Source organism: Trachypithecus francoisi, unplaced genomic scaffold (assembly GCF_009764315.1).
Source record: "Trachypithecus francoisi isolate TF-2019V2 unplaced genomic scaffold, Tfra_2.0 Lachesis_group5, whole genome shotgun sequence".
NCBI lineage: Eukaryota > Metazoa > Chordata > Mammalia > Primates > Cercopithecidae > Trachypithecus > Trachypithecus francoisi.
Genome location: NW_022681470.1, coordinates 18,180,573 through 18,200,638, shown reverse-complemented (window position 1 = coordinate 18,200,638; position 20,066 = coordinate 18,180,573). Strand labels below are relative to the sequence as shown.

The 20,066-nt window shown below is 48.9% G+C and overlaps 1 protein-coding gene across 2 annotated transcripts in view; it reads right to left on the bottom strand.

Annotated features, from left to right (window-relative positions):
- PGBD5 (piggyBac transposable element derived 5) overlaps positions 1-20,066 on the bottom strand; it is a 111,796-nt gene that overhangs the window by 37,924 nt on the left and 53,806 nt on the right. For both annotated transcript variants that reach the window (XM_033197361.1, XM_033197360.1), the window contains exon 2: positions 658-1,085. In XM_033197361.1, the coding sequence (XP_033053252.1) occupies positions 658-1,085 (428 nt within the window). The remainder of the gene's footprint in view (positions 1-657; positions 1,086-20,066) is intronic.

Sequence of the window (20,066 nt, the reverse complement as noted above, 5' to 3'; positions counted from 1 at the left end):
AGATTCTGGAGTTCTGTCTCCCCAGGGTCAGGTGCTATTGTCCCAGGTGCAAGCGGATACCAGCAGAAGGCAGGGAGGGGCTCGGGAGCTGAGAGTAGGCAGAACCTTTTCTTATGAAATTGGTTGGGGAAAGTATTAGGGAATCAGACCAGTGATGCCCGGAACTCTGCCAAACCCTCATCCAAGGACTCTGGCTCTGCTGTGTGTGGCCATAAGCAACCCCTGATAGTCTGAAGAATGGTTCTAATTCCAGGCTCACTCCCTCTGCCACCCAGGACACTTCTAGCCACCTTTCATCGCCAACAGGTGAGGTCATTCTCAGAGAATATGACAATAAAATTAATATTCACCTGAGCAAAACATCATTTGGAAAGTATAATTAAATGAAGGATAGGGAGAAAAGAGGAGGAAGATTGCCTCTTAGAGCAAAACACTGAATTCCGACTTCTCTGAGGGCTGGAGCTATTATTACTACCCCTTCCGATCTCGTTTGGATTATGTGGATTAATGGAATGGAAGAATAGCAGAGGTGACCTTGAAGTGAACTCAGAGGGCAGGCAGGGCAGAAAGGACACCCCAAAGCCCTGCCGACAGACAAGGCTAGGCCGAGAGAGCCAGGACACCTGGCCGAGCTCCTACCTCCTGCGCGGGCCTCACCTGGGTTTGGGAAGGCCTGAAGGCTGAGTCGAAGCTGTTCTGCAGTGAGTCGAGGAAGGGCTGGACCTTGTAGAGCCCGTGCGTGGTCTGGCTGGAGCGGAAGGCCACGACGTGGAAGTACTTGAGGATCTTCTCGAAGCGGGCCTGGCTCATGACAAGGGCGAGGCTGCGGTTGCTGTAGAAGCCGCCGCTCCAGATGCTGAGGACGGACTCGCAGTGGGAGATGCTGGTGGAGATCATGTAGCCCAGGAACGCCTTCATCTCCGTCAGTGTCACCTCCACCCAGGCTCCGTCGCTCCCAAACCGCTCCTGGAACTTCTTGGCGTACATGTTTGTCTGCACCACCATGTTCTTGAGGACGTTGTCTGGGACAAAGAGCTGGAAGAAGTCCACGGCACTGGCGCTGGGGGGCATCTTTCGGGTGGGACCTGAAACCCAAAGCCAGGCGGAGCGTTCCTTAGGACGGCCGCCACACCCTGACTCAACACGAGGACGGCTGCATTTCCAATCCCTGGGTCCCTGCCCGAGTGCCCCCGCTGCCTCCAATGCTACCGTCTTCCCCTCCCACCTTCCAGAAGCTGCTGCAACCCCCTGACAGTGCTGGCTCCCGCAGCTTTTGTATCCCCCTTTGCTCCAAAACAGCCAGCTCTCCTGCTCTCTGTGTGGGAGAGCAGCTCCTCCCAGACACCACGGGAACGAATGGCCCTGACATCCGGAGTGCAAGGTGCAGCCTGCATCTCCACACCAGACCAGAGAACAGCCCTCGGGAGGCGCAGTCGCGTCCCTGCTCTCCAGAACCCGTGTAGCACAGAACCCGTGTCGGTCTGGGGAGTTTCACACACTCGGGGCACAAGCCGAGTCTTAACTAGAGATGTACACACACACATAAATGTGTATGTTTAGAGATATATATCGTACTAAATGTGTACATCAACATATAAGTTTTAAAATTAAAATATGCATATTTATACATATAAATTAAAAGCACCATCTGCCAGTCTGGGGTGCTTCTCTGTACAAGGAGGCATGCATATACATACATATATGTACACATACATATATACACATACATGTACACACATACACAGGCACACACACATATACACATATATGCATTTAAAAATACAGATATTACAAATACATCGATGTATAAATATGTTTATATATATAACAATTAAAAACAAAAGGCACTCCAACACTCCCCCTAGACAGCAGAGAACAGCCCCTCCTGTTCCCACCACACCATCACACAAGGCTCCTCCCTTCCCTGCAGACGCCATGCTTTCCCTGGGAATGGGGGGCAGAATGCAAGTTCTTACAAATCTGACACATTTGGTAAATACTGATCTGAAGAGATAGGGACACATAAGGGCAGGGAGGAGATGCAAAGACACGTGGAGTTTCTAGTACAGGGGCGTGGCTCCGGCTTTCTGGCTTTCATTTTCTGGTAAGTTGAAGCGGTTTTGTAAGTAAAACGCTTTCACCACTTGGGGACTGAAAAATTCCACCTAGGAAAAAGCAATTTTCATTAAGCATTCCCTATGCAGTAACTCTGTGCTGACTACAGACTAAATCTGAAAGGGCTTAGATAATTTCACATATAGGATAAAATCTCACAATTTTTGACGAATGCAGCCCTTTGAATACACACACACATACACACACACCCCAGGATGTTTCAGTCAACAATGAACTGCATATAGGATGGTGGTTCCATATAATAATAATACTGTATTTTTCCCATACCTTTTCTATGTTTAGATGTTTGGATACAGAAATACTTACCATTATGTTACACTTGCCTATTGTACTGTATTCACTAGTCACATGCTGCACAGGTTTGTAGTCTAGGAGCCATAGGCTATGCCATATAGTGTAGGTATGTAGGAGGCTGTGCCATGTAAGTTTGTAAAATACATTCCATGATGTCTGCACAACAAAATTACCTAATGATGCATTTCTCAGAATGTATCCCTGTCATTAAGTGAAGCATGACTCTGCGTGTGTGTATAGACATACATTTTTAAAGAGCTATGGCTTACAATTCTATGTAGTAACCTAAGGTACGCTAACTATATGTAGAGATTTGTAGGACACAAAATTTGCTTCTATTGCATCTGTATATCGATTTTTCTTTTCTTCTCTTTTTTTTTTTTGAGATGGAGTCTCTGTTGCCCAGGCCGGAGGGCAGTGGTGCAATGTCAGCTCACTGAAACCTCCACTTCCCGGGTTCAAGCGATTCTCCTGCCTCAGCCTCCTGAGTAGTGGGATTACAGATGCCCACCACCACGCCTGGCTAATTGTTGTATTTTAGAGAGAGACAGGGTTTTAGGAGAGACAGGGTTTTGCCTATCTGCTAATTAGTAGAGACAGGGTTTTGCCTATCTCTGGCCAGGCTGGTCTCGAACTTCTGACCTCAAGAGACTGTCCTGCCTCGGCCTCCCAAAGTGCTGGGATTATAGGCGTGAGCCATTGCACCCCACCTGTATATCGATTTCTAACAAAAGTCGTTCTCATTCTTCAGATTTTAATCATCACTCTCTCCAACCTTCCTTTATTACTGATTTCGTTTCTGAAAAACAAGTTTCTGCAGAAAAATAAAGGAGATAATATGCATGAGACAGCCCAAGTTTTAGAATCAGATTGATGGATCTGGGGCTCTGACACCTTAAATTTACTTCTAGCTAACTGCAGTCTTAGAGGAATTGTTTAATCCCTCCTAGCTCTAGTTTTCCTGTAGAAATGGACACAGAAATACCTACTTTGAAAGGCTGTCATGCAGCGTGAAATAAATGAGATCATGTGAATAACGCACCTCGCCTGGTGCCTGGCCCTAAGGGAGGTTCCTGAGGCTTGGTAACTTTTATCGAGATATCATCAACAGAAATTAATTGACAGCCAGGCCGAGGGTTTTCCAAGGAAGACCCTGTCTGCATTTTACAGAAGCAACAGAGGCCTGAAGGATAAAGTGGCACCACATACATCACTTTCACCAACTGTTTTTTGGGCACCAAACAGGTCTTGGAGGAAGAGGTCTTGGCTGGCATGAAGATGAGGCCAGTAAGAATGAGGGCCGATTCCGCAGGTGTAGCCTGAAGCTCCACACCTACTCCTAATGAAAATCATTTTATTTCAGCACAGCCTTGCAGCCTCTGGTGGGTGCAGCTGTCAATTATTCAAGGATAGTGCTCAAAGAGGAGGAAAACCAGCATTTTAATTGCTACATCACGCTGACGAAGCAGAATGGAATTTTCTTAAAGTTATGTTGAAAGTAATGTTGCCTCCCAGGTCATTTCAAAATGAATTCACATGCAACCCCTGGCCTGGGCCAGCTGCTTCATGAAGATACTGGGAAGCGGCCGCCTCCCTCTTAACTGTTTGGTTTTGATTTATAAGCATTCTGTCCAGCCTCTTTGAGTTGCTGTGATTGCTGGGATTGGAAAAGTCCTGGCACAGGTGAATCATTGTGACCTGTGGAGGGAAGGAGGGAGGGAAGGCAGGAAAGAAATGCTATTCAGGAGTCAGTGATATGGTCTGGTTCTGTGTCCCCACCCAAATCTCATCTTGAATTGTAATCCCCACGTGTTGGGGAGGGACCTCATGGGAGGAGACTGGATCATGGGGGCGGGTCCTGCATGCTGTTCTTGTGACAGTGAGTCTCAAGAGATCTGATGGTTTTATAAACGTCTGGCATTTCTCCTGCTTCCACTTCTCCTTCCTGCTGCTCTGTGAAGGTGCCTTTCTTCCCCTTCCGCCATGATTGTTAGTTTCCTTAGGTCTTCCCAGCCATGCGGAACTGTGAGTTAATTACACCTCTTTTCTTTACAAAGTATTCAGTCTCAGGTATTTCTTCATAGCAGCGTGAGAATGGACTAATACAGCCACTCCTTATCAACAAGTTAATAACAAGGACCATTTAACAATACGGCCCTGGCATGGACAGCACCCCCAGCCAAGATAAGACTCAGATCTATTTATGGAGAGCTTTCCCATATATTACCCATGTAATCCTCACAACATCTACATGAGGCATCATCCCATTTGGTAACTGAGGGAACGGGACCTCAGAATTGGAAGGATGCAGCCCAAGGGCATCCACTCTAAGTGACTCACGGTTGGGGAGGCCTTCCTCCCAGGCCAGCCTGAGCGCACCTGCTGCTGTTATTAGCAGCAGCCCTTCTGTCCCATCTACGTGGCTCTCCTACACATGGTACCCACATACAACTGAAGTCATGGGATGGTCTTCCCATCCTCCTACCTCTTCCAAACACAAAACTTCCCTCCACCTCCACACTGCTCATGTGTTACTGGGAATAACTCAGGATGAAAATGCATAGCTACAGTAACTCTGAAGGGGAATGGAGAACCCATGTGAGTTAAAAAAAAAAAAAAAAAAAAGCAAAGGCAGAGTGGAATTGGGAAGGAGGAGGTGGGGGAGACCTAGAGGAGGAAGAGGAGATGCTGCTTCGGTGTACCTCGGTGTCTGGGCTAGGGTGAAGGGTTCTGCGTGCTGATGGTGCATTGCCAGACAAAACTCATTCTGTCATGTCCTTTCCTTCCCCTGCCCCACCAGGCAATTCATGTCAAGGCACCCATCACACCACCTACCTCGGTTCCCCACTCCCTCAGACCCAGGGCAGCATGTATAGTGGCTTGGTAATGCCCAGTCCCCCAAAGGGATCCCCTCTCTCCCTGTCCCCAAGAGAGGAAACACATTCCCTCTCCTCAGCAGTGACTAGAAAAGGAGATGTTCCATTTATAAAGGGGATTGTAACACAAGGGCAATTAGGGAAACCACTTATTCAATGGGCATTTGAGCACCATATGGATCCTGAAAGTAGAAAGGAGTTAAGACTCGCTATTCCCTCGCCAGGAGCTGACCAGGTAGTAAGAGGAGCAGGCAGCAGACAAGGATCCAGGCTTGGAGGAGAGCTGTGCCCACAAGAGGGGCCCCAAACCCAGGCCTCAGGGGAGGCAGGATCCTAAAGGCTTCCTGGAGGCACTCCCTGAGATGGGCTTAAAAGGGTGACTGGTGAAAAGCCATCAGCCCCAGTGGGGAGTTTCGGGGTATTTCCAGCAGCGAGAACATCTCATGCAGAGGTCCTGTGGCCAGTGACAATGCCTTGAAATTAGTGCAACTGAGCAAGAAGGGGAGTGGGTAGGGCTGGAGGCATCAGTGGGGCGTGAGGGCCTGGTCGCTGTCACAGGGCTCAGACTTGCCCAAGGGTGCAGGAAGCCAGTGAAGGGCTGTGAGCACCACGTGACCATGCTCTTGTACCTTCAGCAGGCTCACTCTGCTGCACAAGGGGTTGGGGGAAGGTCTGGTGGCTGTTCCCGCAGTCAGGTGAGACCTGGCTGGGATTTAACTTCCCCTACTGGCTCCTTCACCTCCATGCTCTGAACTGAGTTTCCCTACAGGTGTGCAGGGCATGGGGAATGGGTTATAGGGTGGCCAAGGCAGGCCTGTTGCCTCCATCCACAGCAGTCGCTGCCTCTGGCCTGGATGATAGGCCTTTGTGGAGGCTTACCGGGGAAGTCTGTGTCAGACCTGGACCGTGGCAAGCTCTTTCCCACCTCAGGGCCTGATCCTCCTGGAAGGAAGCCCTCTTCGGGCTCCAGCTTCATGAAGCATCACCCTCTGGGGGACCCTCCTGACCCCCAGGCCGGCTTCTTCATCTCAGCCCTGACTCAGTGCCTCTCCTTGGGTTTGCCACAGTTCACAGCTGTTCCATCGGCCACTCATGCTCGTTTTTGGTCTGCTTGTGTGGCCCGTTCCCTGACCCCAGCTAAAGTGTGAAGGCAGAGGTCAAGGCTGGTGTGTTCTGTGTCCTTGGAGCCTCGTATACAGCATGTCTACCTCTTACATCTGTTGACCATTGGATGACAAAGGGGAGGGGAGAGGCCTTGGCCCACCCAAGGGGAGGAGCATCTTTTCTAAGTTCAGTGGGAAGCATCAAGTCTCTATGGTAACAGTCCCCGTGCTAATGCCTGGCGACAAGGTTACGTCAGCCAGGGACACCTGTGCATCTGGGGAGGCCTCAGTGGGTGGCTGGGACAAGGAGTGAAAGACAGCACGGTGGGCATACCTCTCGGTCACGTCCCTGAGGATGCCCAGGCCATCTAGGAAATCAAGTCGGGGTGGGCCTGCAGAGTCCCAGGTAAGAGATGGCCTGAGAATTCGGGACACACAACCTCTCTGCATTTCAGTTTCTTTATGATCAAGTGGGAACCGCCCCACAGTGGATAAGAGGGTCACGTGACCTCACGCACACAGGCAAGATGGCAGCTCTGGGCCTTGGCAGTGCAGGTCCTGGGAGCCGCTCCTGCTCTCTCCCTTCACTCAGATCTGCAGGCCAGCTGAGCACCCCACAGGTGGGACTAATCCCCACCCTCGCCCCATCAGGAAGAAAAGGGTGGCTCTGGCCAGGCATGGTGGCTTATGCCTGTAATCCCAACACTTTAGGAGGCCGAGGCAGGCGGATCAACTGAGATCAGGAGTTCGCAACCAGCCTGGCCAACATGGTGAAACCCCGTCTTTACTAAAAATACAGAAATTAGCCTGGTGTGGTGGTGCACGCCTATAGTCCCAGCTACTCGGGAGGCCCAGGGAGAACTACTTGAATCTGGTAGGTGGAGGTTGCAGTGAGCCAAGATGGCACCACTGCACTCCAGCCTGGGCAACAGAGCAAGACTCCATCTCAAAAAAAAAAAAAAAAAAGGTGGCTTTATGTGCCTTCTAAACTGCAGCCTTTTAGAGCCTCAAGCACTGGTTTTGTGGGGGTTGGTGAAAAGGGCATTTTGCATACACTAGTATTTTTTGGTTCAAACTGTCAGCCGTTTTGCGATACAGATAGAATCAGTATTTTAAATGAAGGGCTTAAGAGGATGGAATCATTTATCTCCAGGCTAAATCAAACAGGTACAAAAATATAACAGGAATGTTCTACAACACCACAAAAATATTCCTATCATTTCAGACACAAAGTTACACTCTATAAAAGGGCAATGTAGGAAACAGCCAATCTCATTGTTTGCTCAATGCCAGCTGCCGCTGGTCCTTATCTTCAGCTAAAGTAATCACCATTTCTCTCGCATCCCTTCTTCCTTCCCCCACGTGGCTGAGATGAAGGACAAGCCTATTGTCTACTTAGTAAACACCTGGGGTTCAAGTCTCAACTGTAGAATTCAGCCACTCAGTCACTGAGTGCTTCAAAGACTTTTTCCCTTGTTCAACCTCTTTGTTCACGACTAAGTGACCAAAGTAAACAAACTTGATTCGCAGCTCTATCGGGGTATTCCCACAGTGGTAGGTGCCCTCAGGGTTGAGTCCTGGCTCACTTCCGGACACCACTGGGTTTGGCACCTTTCAATCTGGGTAGAAAGGTGAAATAACTTACACCTAATTCACTGGATGGCTGTGAGGAGTGTGAAGGCTTCCCCTTTCTGCATAGGTCTGACCTACATGCCTACGAATATTCCAAAATTATGTTCAGATTAGTGTTAACCTCCTAAATGGTATCTTCCAACCAAGGACATTTGAAGTGGCTAACCATTCCATAGAGCCCTTAGAAAACATGCAGAAACTGCCAGAAAACTCCAAGTACAGCTTCAGTTGCATAAATGTATCAAGCAGCAGGGCTTTCTTGGTAGGAATAGAGAAGATAAACTCTGCATGCATGTGCACGCATGTGTCTGTGCACTTGGAAAGTATTCCTCATGCTAACACAATACAGTGGTTGGCAAAGAAGTTAGCAATAAAAAGAAAATAGCTATAGAATCGGCATCTGAGCTGAAGTTGTTCACAGGAAATATGAACCACAGAACAGTTCTATGGAGTCCCTAAAGGTTTAAATAAAAGCTAGTCAGGCATGGTGGCTCACACCTGTAATCCCAGCACTTTGGGAGGCCAAGGTGGGTGGATCACCTGAGGTCAGGAGTTCAAGACCAGCCTGGCCAACATGGTGAAACCCTGTAATAAAAATACAAAAATTAGCTGGACATGGTGGTACGTGCCTGTGGTCCCAGCTACTCAGGAGGTGGAGGCTGGAGAATTGCTTGCACCCGGGAGGCAGAAGTTGCAGTGAGCTGAGATCATGCCACTGTACTCCAGCCCGGGTGACAGAAAGAGACTCCATCTCAAAAAAAAAAGGCTGGGCACAGTGGCTCACGCCTGTAATCCCAGCACTTTGGGAGGCCAAGGCGGGTAGATCACGAGGTCAGGAGATTGAGACCATCCTGGCTAACATGGTGAAACCCCATCTCTACTAAAAATACAAAAAATTAGTCGGGCATGGTGGCGGGCGCCTGTGCTACTCGGGAGGCTGAGGCAGGAGAATGATGTGAACCCGGGAGGTGGAGCTTGCAGTGAGCCAAGATCAAGCCACTGCACTCCAGCCTGGGTGACAGAGTGAGACTCTGTCTCAAAAAAAAAAAAAAAAAAAAGCGAATCAATTGACTAATATAGATATTAAATCCATAACCTTGACTAGAGGTCATGTGACAAAGGGCTGGTGAACAGAAAATGGGTGACAATGCCCCCAAAACCCAATGTACCAACCATTTAAAGGCAGCTAACCTTCAAAACCAGTTATCATACAAGGCACCTGTACACATAAAAAAGCCATTCTCACACGACACGTAAGATTTCATTTCTGTGTGACTGGCCAACTCAAGTGCCTTCCACCTGCAGACGACCTACTTAAAAACCTCTCTCGGGAGTGCTCTGCTAGGCAGAGGTGGGCTCGACCATCTCTGAGGGCACGAAGTTAACGATGGGGCAGCAGAAAATAAAGGCTGGCAGAGTCTTCTCCAAGGTGAGCACTATACTGCCACATGCTTGGCCTGAGGGCCCTCCAATCAAAATTTCCGTCACATGTACCTCCTCCCATGGGGGTCCCACCTCTATGTGGAGTAGCAGCATTTGACATTCTATGTCATGTGGATGAATGACTGTTTGGATGTTGTCAGTGGGCAGAGATCAGGTCATGCATATTTATACAGGTGGAACGAAGGATTTTTACCCCTTCAGCCAGATCTGGGGCTCAATGTAAACAGCAAGATAACACAGGAAGGGTTGCAAACATTGTGCCTAGCACAGGGATGACGGCAGGGCAAATCCTCTAATGTCAAACGTCAGTCAAATGAATGAACCCCTGCAAACAGAAAGCCCCATTGTGATTTGACTCCCTTAGCAGCAATAAACTAAAAGGCCAGGAGGGGACAGGGCTAATCCGTGGCAATTTGTGAGTCCTGCCACGCCTATGTGTGCTATGGTTCTCTTCAGTCCAGGCTGCTCATTAGAAGGCTCATCTGCTCTCCTCTTGACCAAGTTCATCCAGTAAGATATTAATACTCGGCTACCCAAACCATAGATTTCACTCATCCTTAGTACAAAGCTAAAACGCAGTGCTGTGTGTAGGGATGAGAGATGGATTACCTGCAGATGGGGCTGGTGGGTGGTGGGGCTGGATCCTGTTCCTGTTTTTTTTTCACAATCTATCTGAACTTCTGAGAAGCTGCAGTGTCTCTAGGTTTCAGTGTTTTCACTGGTAACTTGCCTAGCTACCTAGCCTTATTTACCTTCTGAGACTAATGATAAGACAATCATAAGTACTTTGAGGAATGTAAATTATTATGCAAAAGCCTCCCATTATTATTCTGAACTAGTTGCTGTCCAGCAAAGCTGAGCTCCTGGACTAGGCTCCAGCTCCTGGATTCACGAGATGTGTGACCTTGGCCAAGTTACTGCACCTCTTTTAGCCTTGGTCTCCTTGTTGGTAAAGTGAAGATAGCCATGGTGTGGAATTCACAGAGCTGGTGTGAGGATTAAGTGGGATGAGGTGGCTTGCATGGTGCCTGATTTCTAGTAATGCCCCATAAATGGTATCTGATCACACCCATGACAGCATTGCTAATCCCTCATCTCAGGCTTCTGTCCCCTTCCCGGGAGCCGACGTACAGATGGCTGTTACGAAACAGCAGCCATAGCCACCACAGTTTATATTTCATTTAGGCACTGTGTCTATTTCTCACGAGTTTGTATTTTTAAAGCCTCTGCTTGGGGACCAAAAGGATGGCAGAAGTGTTTTTCCCACTTCCGTGGAACCTGATGAGGAGGAAGGTGGGGGTGAGGAGAGGCCCCATTTCACGCATAGTGCCCCGCTGCGATGGGAGGGACCACCCAGGTAACTTGCTAACTTCTTCCATGACTTCACAGCTTTCTCCCTCTCCGCTTACTGCTCCAGTGACACCCTCTGTAGCTCTTCAATCACAATCTAATCAGGTCCATTTCAGTTTTCCTTCTACTTAGGCTGCTGTTTTTTCAGGCTCCTTCCCCAGGTCTGCCTCCTCTTGTTCACTGGGCCCCAGCTGAGGCCACCGATGCCCTCAACTTGCCAAACCATGTACCATGGCACGCATTCTCCTGCCCTCCAGGGACCACCCTAGTCCTTCCTCCATGGAAGGCAACGGAGAAAGGGACCATGTCACCAGCCATGTAGGGAGCAATCTGAGTGATAAAAAGGATGCTGGCCGGGTACAGTGGTTCACACCTGTAATCCCAGCACTTTGAGAGTCTGAGGCAGGAGGGCTGCCTAAGCCCAGGAGTTTGAGACCAGCCTGGGCAAGACAGTGAGACCCCATCTCTACAAAAAATAAAAAAAAAATAGTATGGTGTGGTGGCACATGCCTATAGTCCCAGCTAGTCGAGAGGCTGAGGTGGGAGGACTGCTCAAGCCCAGGAGGTTGAGGCTACAGTGAACCATGACTGCGTCACTGCACTCCAGCCTGGGCAACAGAGACCCTGTCTCTTAAAAAACAATAATAAAATTTAAAAAGGGTGTTCTGTCATCTCGGTTTCAAGAATTATACTCCAAGAATGTCCTTGATAGAAAAGTAGCACTCCGGCATACCCCATGGAGGCTCTTCATCATATCAATCACTACAGAGAGCATTCTCGGGTCCAGTTTCATTCTCACAACAGCCAAGCACAGGGCTACTGGACTCTCGCTCTGCAAGTGAATGCAGAGGCTCGGCGAAGAGAACTTCCTCAAGGTCACGCAAGCTGGCACACTAAGGAGCTCAAGGTCCTGCAAACCGGACACCAAGGAGCTAGGGGTTCACTTCCCCGGGCCACACCACACCCCACATAGGCAGGAATGAATACTCCCCAGAAGGCTGTGTCTTTTTAGCTCTGTGGTTGCTTCTGATTTTCCACGGATGTGCTCAAGTTCTGACCACGTAGATGGTGGTGGTGAGGAGGAGGCTGTGGAGGAGGAATAAGGTGGAGGACAGAGAAGGCTTGGGGAGATGGAAAAAGGCTGAAGCTGACCACTGAAATATACATGGACTTGGGATTTTTTCTATGCCTAAAATAAATTCTTAGAAATGTGTGTTGCTGAGGCTAAGTGGCCCCTCCCCCAAAAGCAACCGAGAAGAGTGTGGGGCCTGGCAGGGCAGGACCAAGGAGTCTGACTGCTAAAGTGCAAACATGAAATTCTGAATATTTTTAGAGGAAGTCAGCAGGGATTCTGTCATTTATGATGAATCCCTAGGGAGGGGTTAAAAGAAGAAGTGTGTCTAAGGTCCACACTGTCTGTCCTGTTCCTGGCTGTATCTTCAGGGCTTAGAACAGTGTCTGGCCCCAGGGACACTTCTTGCAGAGTGAGCGAGCAAGTGAATGAGTGGGGAAATGAAATGACACAGGGAGATGACGACTCTTCAGGGCTTGAAGGTAGTCAACAGCATCCCGGCAGCACACAGAGAAAGTCAAAGCCTTGAAGGTGCTTGCTAGAAAATGATGAGGGAGAAAAGGAAAAGACAGGGACAGCGTCCGCAATGCCTGGGCCAGGTCTAGGGTGAGGAGCCCCTTCTGGCAGCCTGAGGTACAGGCAGGTCCTACACTGGTGAGGCCGGGGAACGTGTGTGTATGTGAGTGTGTACGTGCAGAGGCAGGGTGTGCGCTTGGCCCAGACCTCTCGATCCCCAAGATCTTGGAATGTAGGCCTTTGTTCTTATAAGATGCCCCCAACTTGTATATAAACTCACTTATATACAAGTGAGCTTCAACACATGGTCTCAGGGATACACAGAATTGGTTGGACATAAAAATGTGCTACCATTTTTGTAATCCTATCTTAGTACTGAAAAAATTACTGGGAGCCCAAAGAAGCAAATGAACAAAAAGGAAGTGGCACAGGCCCTGTCTTGACCTCTAGAAGGCCTTGACCACAGGCCAGAGAGAATGAGAATCTCAGGTGAAGCCAGAAGGCTGCAAGGCCCCAAAGGGTCTGGCTGTTTCCAACCCAAATGAAAAGGCAAGTGTCACATCACAAGCTGAACCCAGACGGTGGATGTGGAGGAGAGACCTGAAGACTTCCACCCCAGGACAGGAATCCCGCTTAAGCAGCAGCTCCTTGGCAGCAATGTCAAGGTTGTATGTTAGGATGATGAAGACATCAACGAAATCCATGTGGAGCCACACCTATAAGACAGGCTTAGGGGTCGGGGGACTGCTTGTCTTCTGCTCACCCCTCCACAACCAGGGGCATGGGCCGGGTCACAGGCTCCCCTCCCCATCCCAAGCAGCTTGCTCTGCCTAGCAGGTGCATCATCCTGAGAAACTACTGCACAGGGCTGGAATCACTGGTGCTTTAACAGGCATGCCAGTCACTTGCCGAAGTTGCACAGCCCTGCTCTGCTTGACCCCACACCTCACTCCTCTTCCCCCATCAGGCCCTCTCTGTTTACTCCGAGTTTGTGTGTGTGTGCTGGGGACAGGGAGAGAGTGTGTCACAGTATATCTGGGATCACAGGCAGTAGGGAGGGTCCACCGGCGGGGTCCTGATCCCTTCCCACAACCCTGGGGTACTCATTGCATCCCATGGACAGACAGTGCTGGTCCTATCTCGGCACAACTGGTCCAAGAAAAACCAAGGCAGGCTGGAGTTGCTTTCTCCCTGGCTACTAATTATATCCCTAGAATTCCCTGCATCCCCGCCCACACCAGGATGGGAGAGAGAGAAAATGAGAGAAAAGGAAGAGATAACGAAAAGGGTAGCTAGGATGGAGACACAGACACCAGGATGATGGGAAGGAGAGAAATAATGCTGCCCAGCCACTGTCCACCCAGGGGCAAGTAAGTGACAAGGGCACAGGGCTCAGCTTCCTCACCTCACAAGGAGAGTTGGGCTGATGACAGAGACAGGAACCTCTGCAGATGCAGAATGTAACACGGAAAAGGAGACCAGAGGGAAAGGACAGGGATGGAGCTGCAGGGGAGCAGGAAAGATGCTCTGCATTCCCCTCCAGCTGCTGCAGTCAAGACAGGGCAGGGCGCTACCTGCCTTGCCCTGACACGGCTGGTCCCATAGTGGCCTCCAGGCAGTTGGTACCATCCTCTTCATTTTCCCCATGGAAACAAGGGAAAGGTCAGTGCTGTGGTTCCTGAGCTGTGGGGACTCTGCCCTCCAGGTCCCACTGCCCCCTCCCCTTTCTCAAGGTCACACTTCCAGAGCCCAGCTCCAGAAGTGTTACCAAGGTAAACATCCTATTTATTTATCAATAAATAGAAGCAAATCATGTGTATTTATTTTGTAGAACCAACATGCATATGGCTCTACGTGTTTATGTCCAGGCTTGTGTTCTGTCTGCTTTACATAACTTGATTCACTTATTCTTTGATGACAAACCTATGAGATCTGCACTATTCTTAACCCCCATTTATCCAAAGAGGAAACTGAGTCACAGAGAGCTTAAGGGATGTGCCTTAACTCTTAGCCTCTAATGAGGTCACAGAACTTGTAACTGGTAGCACTAGAAATAGCCTAGATGGTCCACCTCTGGAGTCCCTGCCGCTGACCACCACACTGTGGTCTTACTGGGAGACTGTGCTGTTCAGTGCACTCATGGCCCCAACACACGTGGCTAAGAACTGAAGGAGAACTCTATGGAAATGACACGGAAAGCCAAGAGCCCCTTTGGTGTTCACATATGCCTCTTGAAGCTGCCTATCCGTGATCCGGTCCCATGTATTAGATAGAACAAAAGCCCTCAGGCACAGACAGAGTAGGCACGCAAAACATGGTTGGCCGAATCACATTTCCTGGCATGCCCTCGGGGCCTCCTTTTCTGAGTCTGGACAGGACTGGGGTACTCACAGACCCTCTTCAAAGGCACAGTCTGGTCCCTGCTCACTTCAAAAGGGAGACTGATTGTTATTTGTCTAAACTCACCTCAGCTTGCCAAGACTTCTGTTTGCAAGAGAACAAGCTCCGACACTTGTCTGTGCATACTTAAAATGAGTTTTAGCTTTCAAACACAAAAGCTATTCTAATTTTGCCCCATCTTATGGCAATTCTATTTTTTTTTTTCTAAGCTTGAAATTATGCAGTTTCAGGATGGGGTTCTCACAAAAAGGAACGCAGCAATGGGACAAGGTGCCCTTAGATGAGACCCAGCTGCTGGGCAGGAGGACAGGCAGCTTTCTTGAGATAGTCCGGCCAGGCCATTGAGCCAGTTCCAGGAGCCAGCTTCTGGCCAGTGGAAGGCAACCAGCTGCGACTTGAGTTCTAATTCAATCAGGGATATTAAGAAACACCTATTCTTGGAAGAACTAAAGATACAAAGGTTACTGCCACTTGGCTCCTGGACACAAGCATTTCACTGCTTAAAAGAACAGATGAGCAGAAACCCAGAGGCAGTTGTTTTGTTCCCAATAAAGTTGTTCAACTTGGACAAGAGTCAGATTATTCCTTTGTGAAGGGAGCCTCCAAGGTGTATTCTTTAATTCTACAAGGTACTAATTTTGAGGTGTCCGGTATGTGAAGGGAACACTGACCTTAATTTGGAGCTGCCACACCACGGGGGACTTACGTAGGATAACATCATATTTCCAAGAGAAATTCTACATTTGAGGAAACAGGCACAGAGCTTGCACAAATCATTCAACATCATCCACCAAGTGACAGAGCCTGGGTTTGAATCATGATTCCTTCCTGCATGATGCTGCCCTACCGTGGAAGCTCACCACCTCAGTGCAGTACCTTAAGTGCCAATAAAACCTGTGGAGAAGCTACCTGAGCCCAGAGGATGAGGAGGCTAGTTGGGAATGGAAGAGGAGGGAATGGGAATATAAAAGGTTCCCGTGGACAGGAAGCCCTACCCAATCAACACTCAGTGGCCTGTATCATCTAAGCGTTCCAATACAGCACAAGTGATAGCAAGCAGGTCTTCTAGGCAATGCCCAAGAGAACTGTCCGTGACATACAAAGCAAATGCATTTCTAATGTCATCAGCCCAGAAAAGAACAAGCTGAAGGCGTTTATGATTGAAAAAGCAGGGTGCTCTGCAGCTCAGCTTTCACCTTCCAACAAATCAAATTACCCAAGTTAGATTGCACTGTGAGCCTGTTTACAGAGCAGTTTCGCTGCTGCTGAATTTTTCTGCATTCTCTTCCTGTTAAAGGGGATCCCACCTTAGACAGGTCAGTTGCAAAGCATAACACAACCGTTCTTGATCTTCATGCAAAAAGACAAACAATCTAGAGGGAAAATCAAAAGTGAAAGCTGTTAGATGCAGAACACTATAAATCTTACCTAGCAACATGTAAGAAGAACGTCCCCCCCACCATCATCCCACGAGTGCTCTCTGATCTGATAAAGAGCTGCTCCTGGAAAGCACCCCCATGTAAATGCCAAGAACACAGAATACTCCTCTCCAACTGATGTGGATACAGTGGGAAAGGCTGCCCCACTTCTATATAAATCCTAATTATTTCACAGCTTCCTTAGAGATATTCTCTGCTAACAGACTCCATGACAGAAACAGTGATGGAAATGGAAGTTATTTACTCTACTCACCCTCATCGTGCCATGGACTCATTTCCTGGACAGAAGATGATCAGAATAAGTGATGTGTGAGACCCTTCAGAGACCCTTGCTGTGATCAACCGAGGTGCTGGGCAATGATGTTTCAGGGCCCTGCAGGTGGCCTTCTTCCTCCCACCTCCTCCCTGGCCCAGCCTTCCTCTGTGGTGGGTCCCCCTCTCTACATATCGCCTCCTCCCAGTCTAACTATGCAGTTCTGCCAAGACCTTGATGGAGAATGAAACACCAGCGGATAAAGCCTTCAGGTCCCTTCCCAAAGGAGTTTTTCGCTTTAATAAAGGCTTCATGAATATCAAAGGCTTTGACTTCCTAAATCACTCCGGTGGTAGGGTGAGAACAGAGTGGCCGCTAGGTATGGGCAATGCCAGTGAGTAGGGTGACAATTCTGCGTTTCAGCGTTTGCTCAGGTGCTCACAGGAGTATCACTCATGGTGTTTCCAAAACCACTCTGTGCAGGTGCGACCCGTGTCCCGTGCACCTCACACACCTCTTCAGGAACGAGCACAGCAGGACTTTGCACATCACTACAGAATAGGTGTCAATCCCTGATCCAGAGATGGCAAATAGGTTTTGGGTCTTGTGTCAAGAGTCAGTAGCTGCCCGGGGCCTGTGACTGCTGAGCAATGACTGCCATGGTGAGGGGCACCAGGGTGCCAAGGGCCATGGAGCGGCCATGCTCAGTGCAGGAGGACAAACCAGGAAGACAGTTTCTCCCCAAACATTTGAGCATGCTTAAAAGACCAGCTCCCAGTGATATTTAGAGCTTAAGAAACGTATTTTGTGTTTGTGGAAATATAAACAGGTACTAAATTTTTAAGGTGAAATATGACTTTGTAAAATGTTCCTATTTTTTGAAGTTATTCTGAAGGAAATAACCAGTAATACATGTGAGGTTTTTTCTTTTTTGATTCAGTGTCTTGCTGTCACTAAGGCTGGAATATGGTGGCTCAATCACAGCTCGCTACAGCCTTAAACTCCTGGGCTCAAGCAATCCTCCCACCTCAATCTCCTCAGTAGCCTGGACTACAGATGCACATCGCCACACCCGACTAATTTTTAGTTTAATTTTTCGTAGAGTTGGTGTCTCACTATGTTGCCCAGGCTGGTTTCTAACTCCCAGACTCAAGCAATCTTTCTGCCTCAGCCTCACAGGTGTGAGCCACCATGCCTGGCCAGATGTGAGTTTTATAATAGCAAAACCGTGCGGATAAATGAAATGCCTACAAATTGAGAATGAATCGAAAAAAGTCTGGAACATCCATAATATGGAACTCTCTCTACATTAAAAGGAATGTTCTTGAGGAATATTTAAGAACATAAAAAAAACTTTCGGCCAGGCAGGGTGGTTCAGGCCTGTAATCCTAGCACTTTGGGAGGCCAAGGTGGGTGGATCACGAGGTCAAGAGTTCGAGACCAGCCTGACCAACACGGTGAAACCCCGTTTCTACTAAAAATACAAAAATTAGCCGGGCGTGGTGGTGCGCACCTGTAATCCCAGCTACTCAGGAGGCTGAGGCAGGAGAACTGCTTGAACCCGGGCGGTGGAGGTTGCAGTGAGCGGAGTTGTTACCACAGCACTACAGCCTGAACAACACAGTAAGACTCTGTATCAAAAAGGAAAAAAAAAATTTTCATGAGAACACCTTTACAGAGATTACAAAGCAGTATGAATACTATGATCCAAACTTACTTAAAACTTTTGGGGGCGGAGCAAGATGGCCGAATAGGAACAGCTCCAGTCTCCAACTCCCAGCACGAGCGACACAGAAGACCGGTGATTTCTGCATTTTCAACTGAGGTACTGGGGTCATCTCTTTAGGGAGTGCCGGACAATCGGTGCGGGTCAGCTGCTGCAGCCTGACCAGCGTAAGCTGAAGCAGGGCGAGGCATCGCCTCACCTGGAAGCGCAAGGGGGAAGGAAATCCCTTTTCCTAGCCAGGGGAACTGAGACACACACCACCTGGAAAATCGGGTAACTCCCACCCCAATACTGCGCTTTAAGGAAACAGGCACAACAGGAGAATATATCCCACACCTGGCCGGGAGGGTCCCACGCCCACGGAGCCTCCCTCACTGCTAACACAGCCGTCTGCGGCGATCTATCCGCAAGGCAGCAGCGAGGCTGGGGGAGGGGCGCCCGCCATTGCTGAGGCTTAAGTAGGTAAACAAAGCCGCTGGAAGCTCGAACTGGGTGGAGCTCACAGCAGCTCAAGGAAGCCTGCCTGTCTCTGTAGACTCTACCGCTGCGGACAGCGCACAGCTGCAGTCCATTAGGGGAAAGAGCGGGCCGCTGCAGACCCGAACGACTCTGTCTGACGGCTTTGGGGAGAGCCGTGGATCTCCTAACGCGGAGGTTGAGATCTGAGAACGGACAGACTGCCTGCTCAGGTGGGTCCCTGACCCCTGAGTAGCCTAGCTGGGAGACATCCCCCACTAGGGGCAGTCTGATGCCCCACACCTCACAGGGTGGCGTCACCCCTGAGAGGAAACTTCCAAAGAAAGAATCAGACAGGTACACTCGCTGTTCAGCAATATTCTATCTTCAGCAACCTCTGCTGCTGATACCCAGGCAAACAGGGTCTGGAGTGGACCTCAAGCAATCTCTAAGAGACCAACAGACAGTCCTTCTGACTGTCAGACGGAAAACTATCAAACAGGAAGGACACCTATACCAAAACCCCATCAGTACGTCACCATCATCAAAGTCCAGAGACAGATAAAACCACAAAGATGGGGAAGAAGCAGGGCAGAAAAGCTGGAAATTCAAAAAATAAGAGCGCATCTCCCCCTGCAAAGGAGCGCAGCCCATCGCCAGCAACGGATCAAAGCTGGTCAGAGAATGACTTTGACGAGATGAGAGAAGAAGGCTTCAGTCCATCAAACCTCTCAGAGCTAAAGGAGGAATTACGTACCCAGCGCAAAGAAACTAAAAATCTTGAAAAAAAAGTGGAAGAATTGACAGCTAGACTAATTAATGCAGAGAAGATCATAAACGAAATGACAGAGATGAAAACCATGACACGAGAAATACGTGACAAATGCACAAGCTTCGGTAACCGACTCGATCAACTGGAGGAAAGAGTATCAGCGATTGAGGATCAAATGAATGAAATGAAGCGAGAAGAGAAACCAAAAGAAAAAAGAAGAAAAAGAAATGAACAAAGCCTGCAAGAAGTATGGGATTATGTAAAAAGACCAAATCTACGTCTGATTGGGGTGCCTGAAAGTGAGGGGGAAAATGGAACCAAGTTGGAAAACACTCTTCAGGATATCATCCAGGAGAACTTCCCCAACCTAGTAGGGCAGGCCAACATTCAAATTCAGGAAATACAGAGAACGCCACAAAGATACTCCTCCAGAAGAGCAACTCCAAGACACATAATTGCCAGATTCACCAAAGTTGAAATGAAGGAAAAAATCTTAAGGGCAGCCAGAGAGAAAGGTCGGGTTACCCACAAAGGGAAGCCCATCAGAATAACAGCAGACCTCTCGGCAGAAACTCTACAAGCCAGAAGAGAGTGGGGG